General features: G+C 44.1%; 1 protein-coding gene across 1 annotated transcript in view; it reads left to right on the top strand.

Moving 5' to 3' along the window:
* ADAMTS9 (ADAM metallopeptidase with thrombospondin type 1 motif 9) overlaps positions 1-17,164 on the top strand; it is a 78,982-nt gene that overhangs the window by 12,225 nt on the left and 49,593 nt on the right. Inside the window, exons 4-12 of the mRNA XM_066557913.1 lie at positions 1,388-1,674; positions 2,639-2,722; positions 2,825-2,946; positions 3,314-3,354; positions 3,474-3,579; positions 5,446-5,592; positions 6,454-6,595; positions 6,808-6,915; positions 11,392-11,537. Coding sequence (XP_066414010.1) covers positions 1,388-1,674; positions 2,639-2,722; positions 2,825-2,946; positions 3,314-3,354; positions 3,474-3,579; positions 5,446-5,592; positions 6,454-6,595; positions 6,808-6,915; positions 11,392-11,537 — 1,183 coding nt within the window. The remainder of the gene's footprint in view (positions 1-1,387; positions 1,675-2,638; positions 2,723-2,824; positions 2,947-3,313; positions 3,355-3,473; positions 3,580-5,445; positions 5,593-6,453; positions 6,596-6,807; positions 6,916-11,391; positions 11,538-17,164) is intronic.

Genomic DNA, 17,164 nt, shown 5'->3' on the forward strand with positions numbered 1-17,164 from the left:
TAGGGCAATCCAATTATAACCACAAATGCCATTGGCTTTCTCAAATACTTACTCAAATAACTGCAGACTCTCTGCTGTATTAAGGTGGTCTGGACTATATCAAGAAAGAGGAATTTAGAGGACTTAGGTAGTACAGAGCAGGCAGGATTTAATTCTTAACTACTCTATTGCCTATTTACACATAGGGCAAAAAGATAGTATTTTTCACGTAGGTAGAAGCTGGCTAATCCCCTTTGCCCACTGTGATACTGCAGAACATATTTCCTTTTTTGGAAATTATTACAAATATTCCTAAAAGGAAACTATACAGGAAAAGTAACTAAGAAGTTTCCTATCATTTCAATCTTGTTTGAGCATTGAATATTCCTTTGTTCTGTAATATTATGCTTCCTCTAACCTACTCAATGGGTCAGATAAGGAAATGTGATATTTTTCACCACCATGACGAAATTAAACTAAAGCTACAAAGAGCATGAGGGTTGTAGCCTGGAGTCGTAGATGAGTAGTTCAGATCTGGCTTTATATTAAATGCAGAAGTGAACAGTCTTTCGTGGATGAATCACATTCAATTAGCTACTTCCTATGATGAACTGATTAAAAATTAAGTGGCATCAAATAAGCCTGATTTTGCTCTTACATTTAAATAATGCTATAATTACATACTAATCAGATGGTAAATCTTAATTGTACACGTTCCATATGTTTTATATGCCTGTTCTCCCTCTTCACTTTGTCGTCTTTGTATCAGCATGGAGTATATTTTCAGGCTGCTTTTATGTTTGGCCTAATTGAATATCAAAAGCAGTATATGTGAAACTTCCTGAATTCTATTCTTTTGCCAGTGGCAGCTGTGCTATTAGATGACCTTTACCATTCCTGTAGCACAGAATAATAAAGGGAGGGGGGGAGCTGAAGCCCAGCCGTGTTATTGTTAGAGACAGAAATAAATCATATATAATTGCTTTGCTGTGAAGGCCAAATCCTGCCGTCCTTCATGCCTGAGTTAGAAATACAGGATTTGGACCTTTGTTTCCTGTGGTTTCCTGGCCACCTTGGACGTGCCCAGAATCCTCACACTGCTGCTGCAGTGGCTAATTACCGTTGCAGGGCTCCATCCCTCCTGCACAGACCAGGAGCTGGCTCTGGTACAGGGAATGTCCACCTCTAAGTGCTACTGGCTTCCCCAAGATGGCTTTAAAAATGAAGCCTTAGATGTTAGATTACATAGTGGGCTTCCACAGAGTGCTTCTGTTTCAGTTCCCTGCTTGTTTGGAGCCAGCCCACACAACTTTGTTGAGGCAATAGGTATTTTGACTTAGCATACACGTGGTATTAATTTTATTCACTCCAGAATGTACTGTATGTTTTTTCTGCCTTTTAACCATAGATCATGACCACAGTCACAAAAAGAACAAACGGAAACACTGGAGAAGGCAGTGGGCAGAGAGCAGCATATTGTCTGACGTGGAGATGTTGAAACACAGCCTGGAAGTGAATTCTTTTTCTGGGGACAGCAACAAGACGGGGACCATTGGTGAAAAGAAGAGCCACAAGCGAACGAAGCGGTTCTTGTCCTACCCACGTTTTGTGGAGGTGATGGTGGTGGCTGACAGCAGGATGGTTGCCTACCATGGAGCCAACCTTCAGCACTATGTCTTAACCCTGATGTCAATAGTGAGTGTTCAACCAGGGCGAGTAGATTCACCCACAAATCGTTTTCTAGTGGTCACAGAGCCCCTCTCTGCTGCGTTCATATGCAACGCCATCAGTTTGCCTTCCCTAGGCATGGAGATAATGCTGGGGTTACATCAAAAATGGTAAAACATGGCTGGAAAGTGCTGGTTGGAGTCTTCTTTCCCAGATCCATCACGCTTCCTGATCCTTCTCACACCTCTCTCTTCCAGCTTTCTGAACATCATGAGCAATATCACTGGTTGTTTAGTCCACATGCTGTACTCTTCTTTTTATTTAAGCCCACGTGAAATAACATCTGAATTAAAAAGGTACTTTGGGCACTGTGCCTTCCAGAGGACTGAGGCTGGTAGATTATGCAGTTGCCTGACTTCCCTTGCTGTTGCAAGGAGAAGGAGCCTGTTGTCACCTTGATCCTTAGCATAGCTCTCAAGTTGGCTTTCCAGGCTGAGAACAAGCATCTTAGTAGCTGCAGGTACTAGGATGCAGTAGTGCAGCTTGCAGACAGGCAATTCTGTAGATGTAGAGTGACTGGCAGGGAGTATCCAACATATTTGTGTCTCTGGAGGGATGTTCATCCTGTTTGAGTGTAGAAGTGCACTGAATATGTGGTCTGAATTTGCCCATGTCAAAATCAGACACTTGGAAGAATAAGTTGCTTTTGACAGTCTTGTTTGGTGGTCTTTGTGTCTCAGAGCAGAATGATCCTTTAATTTGGTGAAATGTGGGCTAAAGCAAAAGGAAATGTTGGGTTTCTCTGATACCAGCTGGTTTTCTTCATTCTAAAATTGTGCTTCTGCCAGGAGGTCTCTCCAAGTAGCATCAGAGCACTGAGCAGGGCAGAAGAGCAGCCCAGGAGAAAAGCAGTTGGAAAATATATATGTTGTCTTAATTGTTTGTTTCCTTGAATGTTAACAGTAATTCCAAATATTGCTTTTTGAAACAGGTGGCTTCTATCTACAAAGACCCAAGCATTGGAAATTTAATTAATATTGTTATTGTGAAATTGGTCGTGATACATAATGAGCAGGTAATGGAAATTATTTTCCTCATCTTCTGCTTGACAATGGCATTTGTAGTGAGCATTGTCATGAATAATTAAAATACCTGCTTTCTGTGTGTTGCTTATCAGGACGGCCCTGCAATATCTTACAATGCCCAGACAACATTAAAAAACTTCTGCCAATGGCAGCAGTCCCAAAACCACCCAGAGGGAAGTCACCTTCGGCATGATACAGCCGTGCTTGTTACCAGGTGTGGTGAATATTCAGATGAAAACTGTAGCCACTTGTGTGCCAGGGGCTGTGAGCATGTAATATATGGGAAATGTTCAGGTTTTGATGTGGGTGTAATGATATTTGCAGTTGTGGGAGCATATGTCCACCATAACAAGAGATGATTTTGAGAGGTTCAAGGCTGTCTAAGTTCTGCCTGTGGGTTTAGCACAAGATGAAAAACTCTGACTATGGTGGGGAGTTATTTTGTACTCTGGGTGGTGTGGCAAGCCAGCATGAGAAAGTCCATTGAACAACCAAGTGTTGTTTCTGCTGTTGTTGCTGTGCTTGTACCTTAACTCACTGCTGCATTGAGAATTAATGTGTCAGGTCTGTTCTGCTTTCAGACAGGATATTTGTAGAGCACACGACAAATGCGATACTCTGGGTAAGGAAAACCTTATTTTGTCCTTTAATAACTTTTTTTGTAGTGACAATGTTAGTTGTCTGTGCTGAACTGTGAGTGACATTTCTTTTTCTATCATAAACCTCTCTGTTCTCTCCTAGGTCTGGCAGAGCTGGGCACAGTCTGTGACCCATACAGGAGCTGTTCAATTAGTGAAGATAATGGACTGAGCACTGCTTTCACAATAGCACATGAACTTGGCCATGTGTATGTTCTATGTAAATACATTTACATTTAAATAGTCCAATATTTATGCTAACTAGGGCTTGCCAGCCAGGCTGGGAACTGGTACTGCTGAGCCTAATTATTTGAGGGGAGATGATATACTTGGCTAGAAGATGCACCACTGAGGTAGATGAAACTGTGGGGTGCTCTGGAGCCTACCTGAGAGCAGCCAAACCAGCAGGGCCGTGTTTTGGGGAGGATAAATGATAGAGTACCACAAGCAGCACCTAAGAAATGACATCTTGACCAAGCTATTGGAACTAGCCAGGGTTTTAGGCAGAGGTCCTTGGGGAGGACCAGGATAAAGGATGCTGGCACATTTGAACTATCTTTTGGGACTGAAGTCTTCTCTGAGAGGAGATCCTCAGCCTACCACAGCTTGTCCCACAGCTCTGTGTGGTGCTGGTGAAGGCAGTGCAGCAGCTGTGTGTGAAGGAGGAACTTACCCAGGGCATTTGGGAGATGATGAGGTGTATAAGTGAGCTTGACTCAGCTCTTGAACTGTTTCATCATGGAAAATCCTCTGCTGCTAGACATCCAGCAGAGACCCCAGAAGAGATGCTGCCATTCACCTCCTCCAGCAGAAATTTCTTTCAAACAATTTTTGCTTTTTCTCACATCTGAGACTTTTTATCACTACTAAGCAGTCATGAGAAAAATCACCTTAGATCACATAGTCCTTTACCCCTGGCTACAACCTTTGGCAGCTGATTCAGTCCCAAACCATCACACGCCTGCTTTGCAGTGGAGGTCTGTAGGTGTGGGATAGATGAGTACTTGAGAACAGATCTCTCATTGTTCTAAACTCTTGTTTTTCTTCATGGAGAGCTGGCTGAGACAGTCTATTTTTTACCATAGTAGTATTTGTTTAAGTAAGACTTCCTGACAGAAAGTCCCCCAAAGTTTGGTGTTCCCCACACCTAACCTGTGCCTAAATCCTTTGCTAATGCTGCCTCAGAGCTGCTGGGGGGGTTAGCAATGCTCCTGAGCAGGAAATACCTCTGTGCTCTTTTTTTCAGAGAGCAGAGTGAAAAGATGGTTTGTTGGAGGTAATCTTAATGGAATACAAACTCCCCAGCCTTGGAACACAGGATCACACCAGTTCACTTCCCCTTCCCCACTTCAAACAGCGCAGCGCTTTAAGCCGCTCTGTCTCCATTAGTGAATTTACCACATTCTTCAAGGTGTCATGTGCTGCAAACTTCATGTTGGTTTCTGCTGATACCAATGCTTGCTGGCATTTTGTAAACCTGCCACATAAAGTATAGGAGCCAAGTCTATCGCTGGTGCAACCCTGCTTAGGCAGCAGTGTGGCCCAGGGTATTCAACTGCATTAGAAATTATTTTGCATCCAAAGGGGTATTGTCTGTGTCTGCAGTCAGGGGGCTCATGTCAGTCATCTCCTTCAGAATTTCCTGAGATCAACTCTTGGAACTGTGGTCAGTTCCAGGGTATTTCCCATTTTTATGAAGGAGGGGCCAGACTCCAGCCTGTCTGCAGGATAGCAACTGTCAGCTGAAAAGGAAACTGCAGCTGGGTTTGCATCTCACTCCAGGCTCCCTAGAGAACTTGTCTGGCTAAATATATGCAGTCATGGAGTGGAGAGCTTAGCAGGGTGCTGCACAGATTTTCCCAGATGAGTGCTAGAAACCCTGTTCATTAACACTTCTAAATTTATTATGAATATATGTGTATTAATACTTTTATTCTGTAATATCTGTCGGCAGCATATTTAGGGAAAATTCTTGGGTTTGCTTGCATTTAGTTCACACTGTTGCCCTTGCTATGCTAAATAATTGATATTTGCCTCTTAACTGACTCTACTTTTTGCTGCTCTTTTCCTCTTAGATTTAACATGCCACATGATGACAATCACAAGTGCAAGGAAGATGGAGGTAAAAACCAACAGCATGTCATGGCACCAACACTGAACTTCTACACCAATCCCTGGATGTGGTCAAAGTGCAGTAGGAAATACATCACCGAATTTCTGGAGTAAGACCTCGCATATGCATGTGTTGGGCTGTTTTCACGTGTCCATGTGTCCCATGGAGTTCTTCAGTTAATTTGGAGCCCTAGTGTGCAGCGTTTGGAGGAAATCAGAGGGATTTGTGTGTGCACGCATCCTTTACCTAGAGCAGGAATGCACCCCTGGCATCCAGTCCCTGCCAGTTCAGCCTCATGATAAGCTGGCAAGGACCAGCCTCTCAATGGGGAAGAATAAGTCTTGCCCCATGGATATTGCTTTTAAGGAATGTGTGTTTTCCCTCAAACCTGAAGAATGACTTTTCCAAGCTTTGTGGCCCAGATACGGAGCTGTGTTTTAGAAGGCAGATTGAATCTGCCTTTCTGCTCCACAGGTCAAGATAAAGCCCTGGCACTAATCCGTGTGGGAACACCGTTCCAGGAGCCCACGGGTCAGTTTGATGCACAGTGATTCGCCCATTTTGCTGTCGTGCCTTCCCGTGTGTTGTGGTGTGGAACAGAATGAGAGCCATGACGGTGTTCTGGCAAATCCAGGAGCTCAGTCCCTTGGGCAGTTCTGCTAATCAATGATTTTTTTTCTGAATTCTTTATAAAAATGCGCCAGTGCTTGCTCAGCAACTAAATGCACACTCAGAAATGCTTTTGCCATGGTAGCTGACCGTGGTGTGGTGGATGGTTGCTGTCACAGCACAGGGGTGGTGGTGTATGGGGAACACACCCTCCTGTGCTTAAGTTTGAAATAGCTCTTGTAGTGCTTGTTAAATATGGCAAACATGGTGTGCAACTGCCCTAAGGCTAATACAGGCAAGCACAAGTGGGTTCTGATCTCCCACCTCCTGTTTAACACCAGTATTCTGATTTGTGTTGTAGCACTGGTTATGGGGAGTGTTTGCTTGATGAACCTTCATCAAGAACTTACACATTGCCTCAGCAGCTCCCAGGGCTGATTTATGACGTCAACAAACAATGTGAGTTAATTTTTGGACCCGGATCCCAAGTGTGCCCCTATATGGTAAGTGAAATTTCACACCTTATTTTTCCTGGTTTTGCCAGAGCAAAATAAGGTCTCCTGGGGTTGGATGAATGGCAGACTCACAATCCATCAACTTACTGTCAAGCTTGTGAGTTAATGATAAATCCTGGGGGGATAATTTCATAAAGGATCATCTGTCTGGTAAGGCATGTGGTGCATATTTAATGTTTTGATCTCTGCAATCAATTAAGCAGATGCAGTGTCGGCGACTTTGGTGTATCAACGTTGATGGTGCTCACAAGGGATGTCGAACCCAACACACACCTTGGGCTGATGGAACGGAATGTGAGCCTGGAAAGGTCTGTAATACCTGGTGGTTTGTGCTCTATTTCCTGGGGCTGAGGATGAGCATATCAGTCAGAATCATCCTACCCTAATGCCAGTTGTGTGGGGCACAGCTCTGACTGCAGTGCTGGAAGCCCAAAGCAGCTTGATGTGTTTTCAGCCTGGTGGTGCCTGGGACATCCCCAGCCCAGATAACATGATTAAAGTCAACTGCTTGGCATAATATTGTTTAAAGCAGGTATTCCTGGAGTGCTTATCTTCTTGAATTAATGCCCTTGAGTGAACTTTTGAGCAAAACTTTTGCAAAGCTTCCCTAAGCTCTTGTTAGAAATTGCCTGTGTGATGTGAGCAATTAGTAATTCTGTGTAACATAAACTTGTCAGCTGGCTTTTCATCCTGACAGCTTCAAAGTAAAATATAGAATTGGTTGACATTTTATGTATGGAACATTTTTGGCAGTAATTCATAGAAACTTTCCGTTTCCATGTGCAATGTTAATTTCCAGCTAGCATTGTGATTTCTAGGGTAAGTGTTTAATTTTTAGATATTCGTATCTGTAGAAAAATAGTTGAGAGCATTTTTCTTTTATTGAGATACTGAAGCTTTTGAATAAAAATGCTAACTGGTTCTTACTATTTGTGTCTGAACAAAAGTATTCTCCATCTGTGTCAAGTAAAAATAGTATGATGTTATTCTACATGGTATAGCTTAAAATTTTGCTTTTCTCAAGATCTTGACTCTCAAGATCAACATTAATAATGTTTTCTTTAGAATGAGTCAAAGTTTTAAATCATAGTCCCTCAAAGGTACTTTAATGAAAATTCTGAATGCTATTTTAAATATAGTTTTCCATACAGGCTGTGGAACTCTTTGGAAATTTATCTTTTGATGTATGTGTCTGAAAACTTGATTGTTCAATGACACTTGACTGATTTCCTTCAGGACAATGAGCATCAAGTGTGAATTTTCCTTCCTTTCTTAGGGAAAAGTGCAATTGCAGATTTGTTTTTATGGCTGAGAAAGTGCATTAGAGATGTAATTGGAATGTCTAATGTTTTTCTGTAAAATCCCCTTTTGAGCATAGGTATCTGCAGAGTCCCTATGACTTGAGACCTTGTGCCCTCAACTTCTCTGTTGGTGAGCTTGGGATCTGCTCAGTGCTGAAAGATCAGCAATAACTTGGAAATTTTCTTGAAATTCTAAAACTCTGGGCTGCAGCAAACCTGCCCTTATCCTTGGATATGACCAGAGTGATGTGCAAACAGCAGCAGCTGAGCAGATCAGCACCCCCTCAGAGCCATCCTGTGTCATGCAGTGTCCAGCTGCATGGCTCTTAACAAAGATTGTGTGAGCAAAAACATACCAGGTCACAAATTTAGACAATCTGACAAGTTTAGACAAACTAGATAAGTGTGATCTGAATGTCTCAGCTGAGAGCAGATGGGCTCTTAAGAAAAGTTAATGCAGCCCACTCGTGTTCGGGCATTTAAATGTGTTCTCACAAAAGAGCTTTATGGAGTAATTTTGCTGTCTGTGTGTTCATCTGATTCAAGCTTAAAGTTTGGATCAACATAAACTCTGTCCTGCTTGGTATTTACTTGGACTTCTGAAGTGCTGAGGTGCAAGTCTGAAGTGCTTTTCCTTGGAATAAATTGCTATTTTGGTACTCTGCTGTGGACAGGAGCCCTATCAAACTGCTACTTGCTGACTAATGCCTCAAGTCTGCGTCATTAAAGCCCATGCTGTATGGGTTGGCAGATGGAGAAAATACCATACCAATTTTTATGGGGATATCTTTGGAAATAGGAGAGCCTGAATAGCTAAAAAAAAAAAAAAATCTAGCTAAAACTACTGGGATGTTGATTTAACTGGGCTCTAAATTTACTCTTAAAGCAAGGGCATTAAAAAACATGGGAGTATTAACTTACACATATTTTGCATGTGAGGACACTGAATCTCATACTGCTAAATCAAGCCATAAGCCCAGCCCAGAGTCTGGCTTTGCTGGGTGATGGTTTTACCAGGTTCCACAGAACCAGCTCATTGTTGGGTGGAGATAAATCTCTGAAAGAAGATAAAGGGGGTTGTAAATTTGGGCCACTCTCCGTTGTGCTTTTCAGGGCTGTTTAAAGAATGGTAACAGTAGAGCAGATGAGCAGTAATGATTTGTGTCTGCTGCCCTGTGGCAGCAGGTAGTGTGTCTGTTATACATGCATGGAGATGCACAGCCCCTTCTGCCCCCTGCTACTCCATTCAGCCAGCCCAAGGATGGCAGCTGGATTTGGGGAATTATCTGGAACTCTGGTGGCAAGACAAAGGAAAGGAAAGTCTGCTGTAATGTCTTCCATCCCTGCCAGGGCTCTCCAGCTCCACTGTGTGTCTAAGATATTTTGAATTTGCTCCAGACAATCTGCCTTTTATTCTCTTCATTCTGTGAGCTGTTAGCTTATAGGAAAGAGAACCCTGGCAGGCTTTTTAGTCTTTCTGCTGTATCTCAACATAGAAATTATTTTTAAAATATGAAAGGCATAAAGGTTGCACAGCCAGACTGTTCACAGTGTGGTTCCAAAAAGCACCATTGTGTTTTCATAAGATAATCTTGCTGTTTATTTAGAACAGCTGCTCTTTTCCCCTGCCTTGCTTTACCATCAACTCCAACCCCCAAATTTTTAATAAAATCAATGGATGTAGATGACTTCCTGGTTAATACTCAACCATGAGATGGGAGACATATAGGTCATGTCACGGTCTGTAAGCTATGTTCATTCACTAGTTAGCTATTCAGTCATCTTCCCTGGGTCAGTGGTGCCAGGCATGACTCTGGTTAGATATTTAGCTGTGAGCATCAACATTGCTGCAAGAAGTTCTCCACTGGGACAGCACTGTTGGATTGGTGTCATGTATTTCTGTCGTTTAATGATAGCTGTCAGACCTCTTTGGACCTGTATAGGGACCCCAACCTTCAGGTTTTCAACCTCTAAATGCCAGGAAGAGTTGTGCATTGTAATTTGTCCTGCAGCAAAGAAACAGGCATTTCAGCTGATTTTATTGCTGTTCTTTACTGTAGCACATGGGTTTTAGTTTTATCTGGGGAGTCAGATCTTCAGATAAAAGTAAATCTGGGGCATTTTGCAGCCTAGAGACCATGCTTGTCTCTGAGCAAACACCACGTGCAGGACAAAAATTATGAGTTCTTCAGCTGTCCTGCAAACCATGTCCATGGGCAAATGCACCTGAGATCAGCTTTCTTCATCAGCAAAGCTATGTAACAAGTCAGCCTTCATGGGCAAAAGGTGTCCCACGTGCTGCAGAGCTGGTGTCCTGTGAGATGAACAGCCCCATAACAGCTTGATCCTGCTCTGTTTTCCTAGATAGCTTTATCCAAGGTGGTTCAGAAGGGTGTCTAAAGGAGTGGGTTGAGCTTTTGGTGTGTCTTGACATAGCCCTGTTGTACTATTAGTGGAAGGGCTGGAAAAACACAGTGCATCAGCAAATTTGACCCTGTTGCCATAAAGATCATCAGAGCTGAACAGCACCTGGTGCACAGAAATACTGCAAGGGAATATTTTAGTGATGCTCTCTACCTATATTCTATGGTCTGTAGCCTCTTCTAATCTGTGAGCAATCAGCAATGTTTGGGCTTCCCATAATTACAAAGATTTAGGCATCTGCATGTCTCTGGGTTTAAAGCAACTGTAGCAAGCACTGCTCACGGAGAGGGGACATTTTTCCATCCATTCTAGTGAGGCCAGAGGGTGACTCTTCCCTCACTTCTGCAGAAGCCTGTGTAGTCCATGAAGTAAACATACCCCAAAGGATACAATTTATACCATGAAAATAGGGATAGGGGCTTGCCAAGGTAACTTAATCCAGCTTTCCAAACAAAAGAAAACGAGTCATAGCTGGAAAACAGAAGTGTAGACCAAGTCTTGGCAAGTCCCATGTTATGTCTGAGTGTAAAAAAAAAACACTTGCGCTTGAGGAATTAATTTTCCTATTTTATTTGCCTTTTGGATTTGGAAGTTTTCTGCTTTGGGTAACTGTGGGGAGGTTTGAGTTTTCCCTGGTGTTTCTCCTCATTGCCTGTCTCCTCCCCTGACATGGGTCTCCATGCAGAGTTTCTGCAGCTCTGCAGGAAATCAGATAGAGCAGCCTTTTGAAAAGCCAGTGCTGCAAGCTTGCTGTGCTGCTTAGCACCAATAAACAGGGAATATTTAGTGGTTGCTGTTGTCTTTAGTCTTCATCCCATAAATCATTCCATGGACTCAGCACCTTGCTTTCACTTTGCCATTTTAGGGTATGGAGAAAGAGAAATATGGGGGGTGACAGACAAAAGTAAAAGCAGTTCAGTTTTATTTGATTACAAAATCATTGTGTGTGGCTGAGAAATAAGCGAGGCTGAGTCTCGTTGCCCAGGCTGGTCACTGTGGGTCACTCATAATGCAAAGCAGCACAATCCCACCTTTGCCATGTGTCTCCTTCACGTGCAGCACTGCAGGTTTGGGATGTGTGTGCCCAAGGAGCGGGAGGCGCCGGTGACAGACGGAGCCTGGGGCACCTGGAGCCCCTTCGGGACCTGCTCGAGGACCTGCGGCGGCGGCATAAAGACGGCGATCCGAGAGTGCAACAGGCCCGAGTGAGTGCACAGGGGGAGATGGGGAACAGCACCTTGGGCTGCTCAAATGGGCTGGAATCAACCTTGGCTGTCCCCAGTCCTTGTGAGTGCCAAGGACAGGTGGCTCTGCCCTGGGGATGGGTGGCTTTGCCTGGCATGGGTGAGGCAGGATCTGGTCATTGGTGTGTGGGTGAAGTGCTCTAAAAAGGGATCCATCCATTCAACAATGAGGGATAAAAAGCTGATGCCTCCATGGGTTTATTACCTTGTTTTCCTGTGGAGGCACAGCTGGGGTCCCACTTCCAGAGGTGTTTTTCTTTCTCCAAAGCTGTGATTCAGAAAGGAAGGAGCTTTCCTTTTTTGCCATTTTACCCCTGCTTCGGTTGCTTTTGCAGCTGTTCCTAGAGGCCTTTATAATAAGGTTTTCTACTGTTTTATTCCTGCTTTGTCTGGTTTTGCAGCTTTTGGCTGCTTTTGCCGCTGATCCTTTATACAGTTACATTTCAGCTGGTGCAGACTAGCCAAACCTCAGCAGAAATCTGTACCCCATTAAAAAGTGGTACTCGAGAATGTTTGCTATCAGCCTGGAATGCAAAATCCTGCACCGTTTGAAATGGCAGGGAATTTTGCTGTGGGCTTCAAGGAGACAAATATGTAGCTGGTGCAATAGTAACAGCTTGAGCAACTGGTATGAAAACAGCCTGTTTACGTAAATTGTGCTGGTTTCTGTTTAAATGCCTTCTTGCAGAAGAAGGGAGGCTTTTATTTGGCACTGAGATACAGGGAGGAGAGTGTCTGTGGGGCTGGTTGCACTAAGGGGTCTTAAAAAGATTCCTATTTCTCATCACTGGTGTTGGATGGTTTATTGCCAAGGAAATTGCCACTAGAGTTGTGCCAGTGATAGTTTCATCACTGCTAATGGGAGAAGGGAGAGTTTATGCCTATGACACTCGTGCTGTGGTGACAGGAGAGGCTGCTCAGCACAGTTGAGCAAATGTGAAAAGTTGAGGCTGAGAGAGTAGGACACGTTAATTAAAACAATGCTAAGAAAAACACAAGTGCAAAGAGCTCTCCTCTGGCTGTGCTGACTCAGCACGCTCCATATGGTCTTCTGTAGCCATGGAAAGACAAAAACAAAGCATCTTTGCAGCTCTGCTGCTGAAACTTTGGATGCTGTCAGTGAGATGTATTCCTGTCTTCTGAGACGCATCTATTCAGACTGATAGCTTTTTGTGATAGAAAATCTTCTTTTATCCTAAAGGCTAGCCAGGGGATTTGAAATTCCATCTTCCCTGATTGTTTGTGGTTTGTATCCTGGTGCTTCAGTAGGTGTATTGCTGTGGCTGGGATTTGCAAAAGCACCTAAACACACTCGGCACCAAGCTGCCTGAGAAATCCTTATGATTGATAGTGCTATTTTCCAGGCCCCCTTTCCTGAGCCTTGTGCTGGCACTGGCCTCTCCAGCCCCTCACAAGGTCTCTGGGAGGAGTAGCCTGTCCTGGCACCATACACAGAGCTTCCCACTGATCGTTGTTGGTTTGTGCCTGTAATTTGACACCGTAGTGTGAGCTCCCACCACCTGTGTTGCCATTACCATGGGGCTGCTAAAACGATGCAAATGGATGAGACCCCACTGGATACTCTCTTGCCTTTTCCCCTTCTCAAAGTACTTAAAAAGGAGACAGTTTCTCCTCTGTTGCAGAAGGCAGCAAACCCAACCCAGATACCTCAAGCGAGGTCTGAAATAATTCTCAATACGTTTTCTATATTCAAAGTTGGTTTAGCTTTTTAAAGGTTTTTGTGTGCATGAGAATCTGGGGTGGGATCTTGCATCCGCTAAAAAATTGTGTTAAATCTGGCACTGAAAATTACATCCATTCCCTCCATGCTGCAGAAAGTAAAGCTGCAGCTCCTGCCTCTCTTTGTAGAGTGCTCTGACACCTACATGATGAGTATCCTGCAGGGATGCAGGGAGAGCTGAAAGCCTCTGGAATGGCAACAGACTGTTTTGACATACCCTGAAGGAATGTCTTTGCTAACCAGACCAGACCCTTCCCGTTGAGATTGCCCACATGGGAATTTGAGCCTGGCTGGTGGACAAAGCCCATGGCTGTGGTGCATCATCAGAGGGGCTGTGGTGCAAGCCCTGGTTTTCAAATAAAGACATGCTGCAGAATTATGGGAAAGGGCACATTTGATAACAGGTCAATACCAGAAGCCCCGTTTTCAGGAATGGCTTTTTGGATGGGGGAATGTTATCTCTGGATGTGAGTCAGATCACATTTGCATTTTAGTCCATCACAGAAGTATCCACCTGTGCTTAACTGTCTGAGCCTGACATGTAAACAAATGTATAGAAAACTGTGCTAGCCACCAACCAATTCCCAGTCCTAGGGCTTCCTGGAATGTGGGGAAGGGTATCTCAAACTGATCTGTGCACGCTGGAGCTTCACAGATTTTTCTGCAGTCACACATGAGCACAGCCTCAAAATGCTCAAGGTGATGGATTAAGCATCATGTGTTTCAGACCTGTTGGGGTGGGAATGGAGATGAGACCCCATCATTCCCTGGGCCTGAGAGTTTCTGGGCTGCTGGGAGGAGTGCAGTGGGTCTGGGATGTGTGCAGGAGCCTGTCAGGGGAATGGTACTGGATTGAAAGTGGGTCCATGCCAGGTGTTAATTGGTCAACTAGGTGACTCCAAGAGAAGGGAAATGGAAGAAAAAAAGGTTTCTCTGCATTTATTACTTTCCTTTCTGACTCTGTGGTAGAGCGTTGATGATCCATAAAAATATTACACAGAATGAAGTATGCTGTGTTGCAGTGTGATGTTATATTCCAATAATGCTGTATTTCTTCATGACACTGAAAATTGATGTTATATGAGGGTGGCTTCTTTTTCAGGGTCAGCCCTTTCTGTCCCTCAGATTCTGTGAGGAGCAGTGCTGGTTAAAAACACTCTGAAACTGTCAAGGGAGTTTGGAGCTGGTTTTAAGTGTCAAAAGTGTGAGTGTGCTTCAGCCCCCAGCATTGTCTGCAAGGAGATTTCCTGCCAGGGTTACAAAGCTAACAGTTTGCAACAAGGTAGCAAGCTTTAGCATCCTTCAGTTTGTGGTGTGTCCATGTGTCAATGTTATCTCAATCTCAGGGGTCATGTCTAGTGAAGAGAAAACTATATAGTAGCTTGGAATTTTTGGATTTTATTAGATATATACCTTAAAAAAAGAGCTCGTGTGTTCATGTTCTTCTTAACTAAGTAGGTGAGACTTTCATTTTAGTTAAATTGATTTATATTGGAAGCAATGTGGTTGCCATAAAAATAATGTTGTAATTGCAATTTTTTTAAAAAGGAAATGCCCTCCTAAAGGTTTGTATAACTCAAAGGCTTTGTCAAAACTGCAGCAGTCCTGCAGAGGTACAAATGCTTTTGAAGTGAAAATGATGAATCCTGTTAATTCCCCCATGAATGACTCAGACTCACCCAGGTCTGGTGTGTGCTGCTGCCATAATTAAGAAGCTTCCCCGTGTGCTGTGTATCAAGGTGGTTGAGATGCCCCTTTGTAGCTAGAAGTGGCTCATGTGCCTGCATGGGAATAGTCCATGGGATGGGCCCTAGTATTGGGAAACCCCCAGCAATTGCCATTGTGCCTGCAAGGCAAGGAGGAGTTTGGGCTGTGTCTGCAGGAGCTGCTGTGCTGGGATAGCCCTGGAGCTGTCCTAAGTGTAATCAAGTAAGTTCTTTGAAGTTGTTTGTCACAAGGTGGACAACAGACTAAATCAGTTAAAAACCAGGTTTAGACTTACTCCTCCACTAGGAACTGTAAAGGTGTAAAATCAATCTGTAATCAGGAATCTGCAATGGCCACTGTGTGGTTGCTTGGGCTTTTTACCACTGGTACTTGCTTAATTGCAAACACCAAAAGTCTTTGTAAGTGACAGGCATTTCACTTACAGATGGAACGTGAGAACTGCCCTCAGAGCAGGTAGAGCTGGTGTTGTGAGCTATTGCTCAGGGCTGTGCCTGAGGACAAATCATACCCTGTGGCATTTAGGGTAGGACTAGGGGGGTCTGCACCAGGGCAGTGAGGATCTCAGTGACTGGAGGATGCTGGCAGGAAAAATCCCACATGTGTAACTGCTGGTGCCCAGCATCTCACCTGCAGCTGCTCAAGGAGACACCTTCTTCTGCCAAACCTGTGAGCATCCCTAGTGTGGTGCTGATGGGGTGGTGGGAAGTCTGCCTGCCTTTCCTGGTTTTGCAGGCAATCTTTTGGCAAGGGCAAGCTGTTCTGTGCTTCTGTCTCTCATGTGTTTCACAGGAACTCTGCTACTTGAGTCACAAAGAATTTTCAAGCGTAAGAGTGAAGAATTGTTATTTGCGGGGGAAATGGCACTGCTGGGCTTCCTGAGGTGCAGAGATGCTCAAAAATTCTGTTCAGCTGCAGGAACTTGTTGACTCACTGTGTGTAGAGACCATTGTGCAGGTGCAAGGGAATGCTGTCTCTTTTGTTAGAGGTGCTGGCTGCATGCAACTTGGAGATCTCATGGTGAGCACATCTGTTCTGAGGACGGGGTGGCTCCCATTTATCACTCATTCATCTGCTTCTTGAAGGGTTCTCCAAGTGTGCAAACCTTGTGTGTGTGTTCCTTCCCAACCAAGCTCCAAGGGAAGGAGCATTCTGCCAGCATTCCTGGGGCACTGATGGGCACCTGGTTCCCAGGCAAGGCAGAGCTGATCCTGAAGAACAGCCCTGGGAGACAGGAGTTGTGAGTGCATGGTTGTTGGAGCCTGGCAAGTCACTCTTCTGATTGCACTTCTTGCTACTGCAGGCACTCCTTTTCCAGGGGGTAGGTAGAAGATGTAGGTTTGGTGGTTATTTTGATGTGCAGCTCATTCTTGCACCACTGCTGGCAGCAGATGGAATGGGAGAGGCTCTTTCAGTCCCCAGAGTGACGTTCTCTGGCAAAGGCTTCATCTGCATATGAGAAAAATAGTTTTATGACTACAGCCCTGAATCTGTGAGTCAGGAAATTTAAAATGAAAGCTTCTAGGCTTATCCACTGGGTTTTATGTGGCTTGGATGGGATCTCTCTTCCCAGTTTATACCAGTGTCATCCTGCTATAAAATGGGGGTAAGTTATTTTTTGGCTGTCTTTGGTGCTTTCTGGAATATATGGAGGTAAAGTTGTTTCAAAGTGCTCAGCATTACCATTTTTAACATTTGGGGCTAGAAATCCTGAAGGACTAAGTGCTGCCTGACCTTTCAGCCTCTGCAGGGAAGGAAGCCTTTTCTCCTGTAATGTTTAGTTATTTGCAACCCACTAGATCAAAGGCAAACTGTCAGCCACAAAATCCATAGGACTGATGGGGTTGTAAGGAAACATGGGCCTGAGTAGGATCCCACAATGTAATAAAATAAATCCTCAGGTGGGGAAGAAGATGTTGCTTTTCCTTTCTAGTTTCTCTCACTACCATTGCATCCATCAGAAAGCAAATATTCTCTTTTTCATCCCTTTTTATTGCCTATGGGGAATTTTTTTAAGACACCAGCATAACATTTCCTGCTTGTCAAGCTGGGATATTAATTAAAGATGTGTGCAGAAAGACAGAGCCCACAGAGTGCTGCTGCAAATCCTGACTGTACTGAA

Source organism: Molothrus aeneus, chromosome 12 (assembly GCF_037042795.1).
Source record: "Molothrus aeneus isolate 106 chromosome 12, BPBGC_Maene_1.0, whole genome shotgun sequence".
NCBI classification, from domain to species: domain Eukaryota; kingdom Metazoa; phylum Chordata; class Aves; order Passeriformes; family Icteridae; genus Molothrus; species Molothrus aeneus.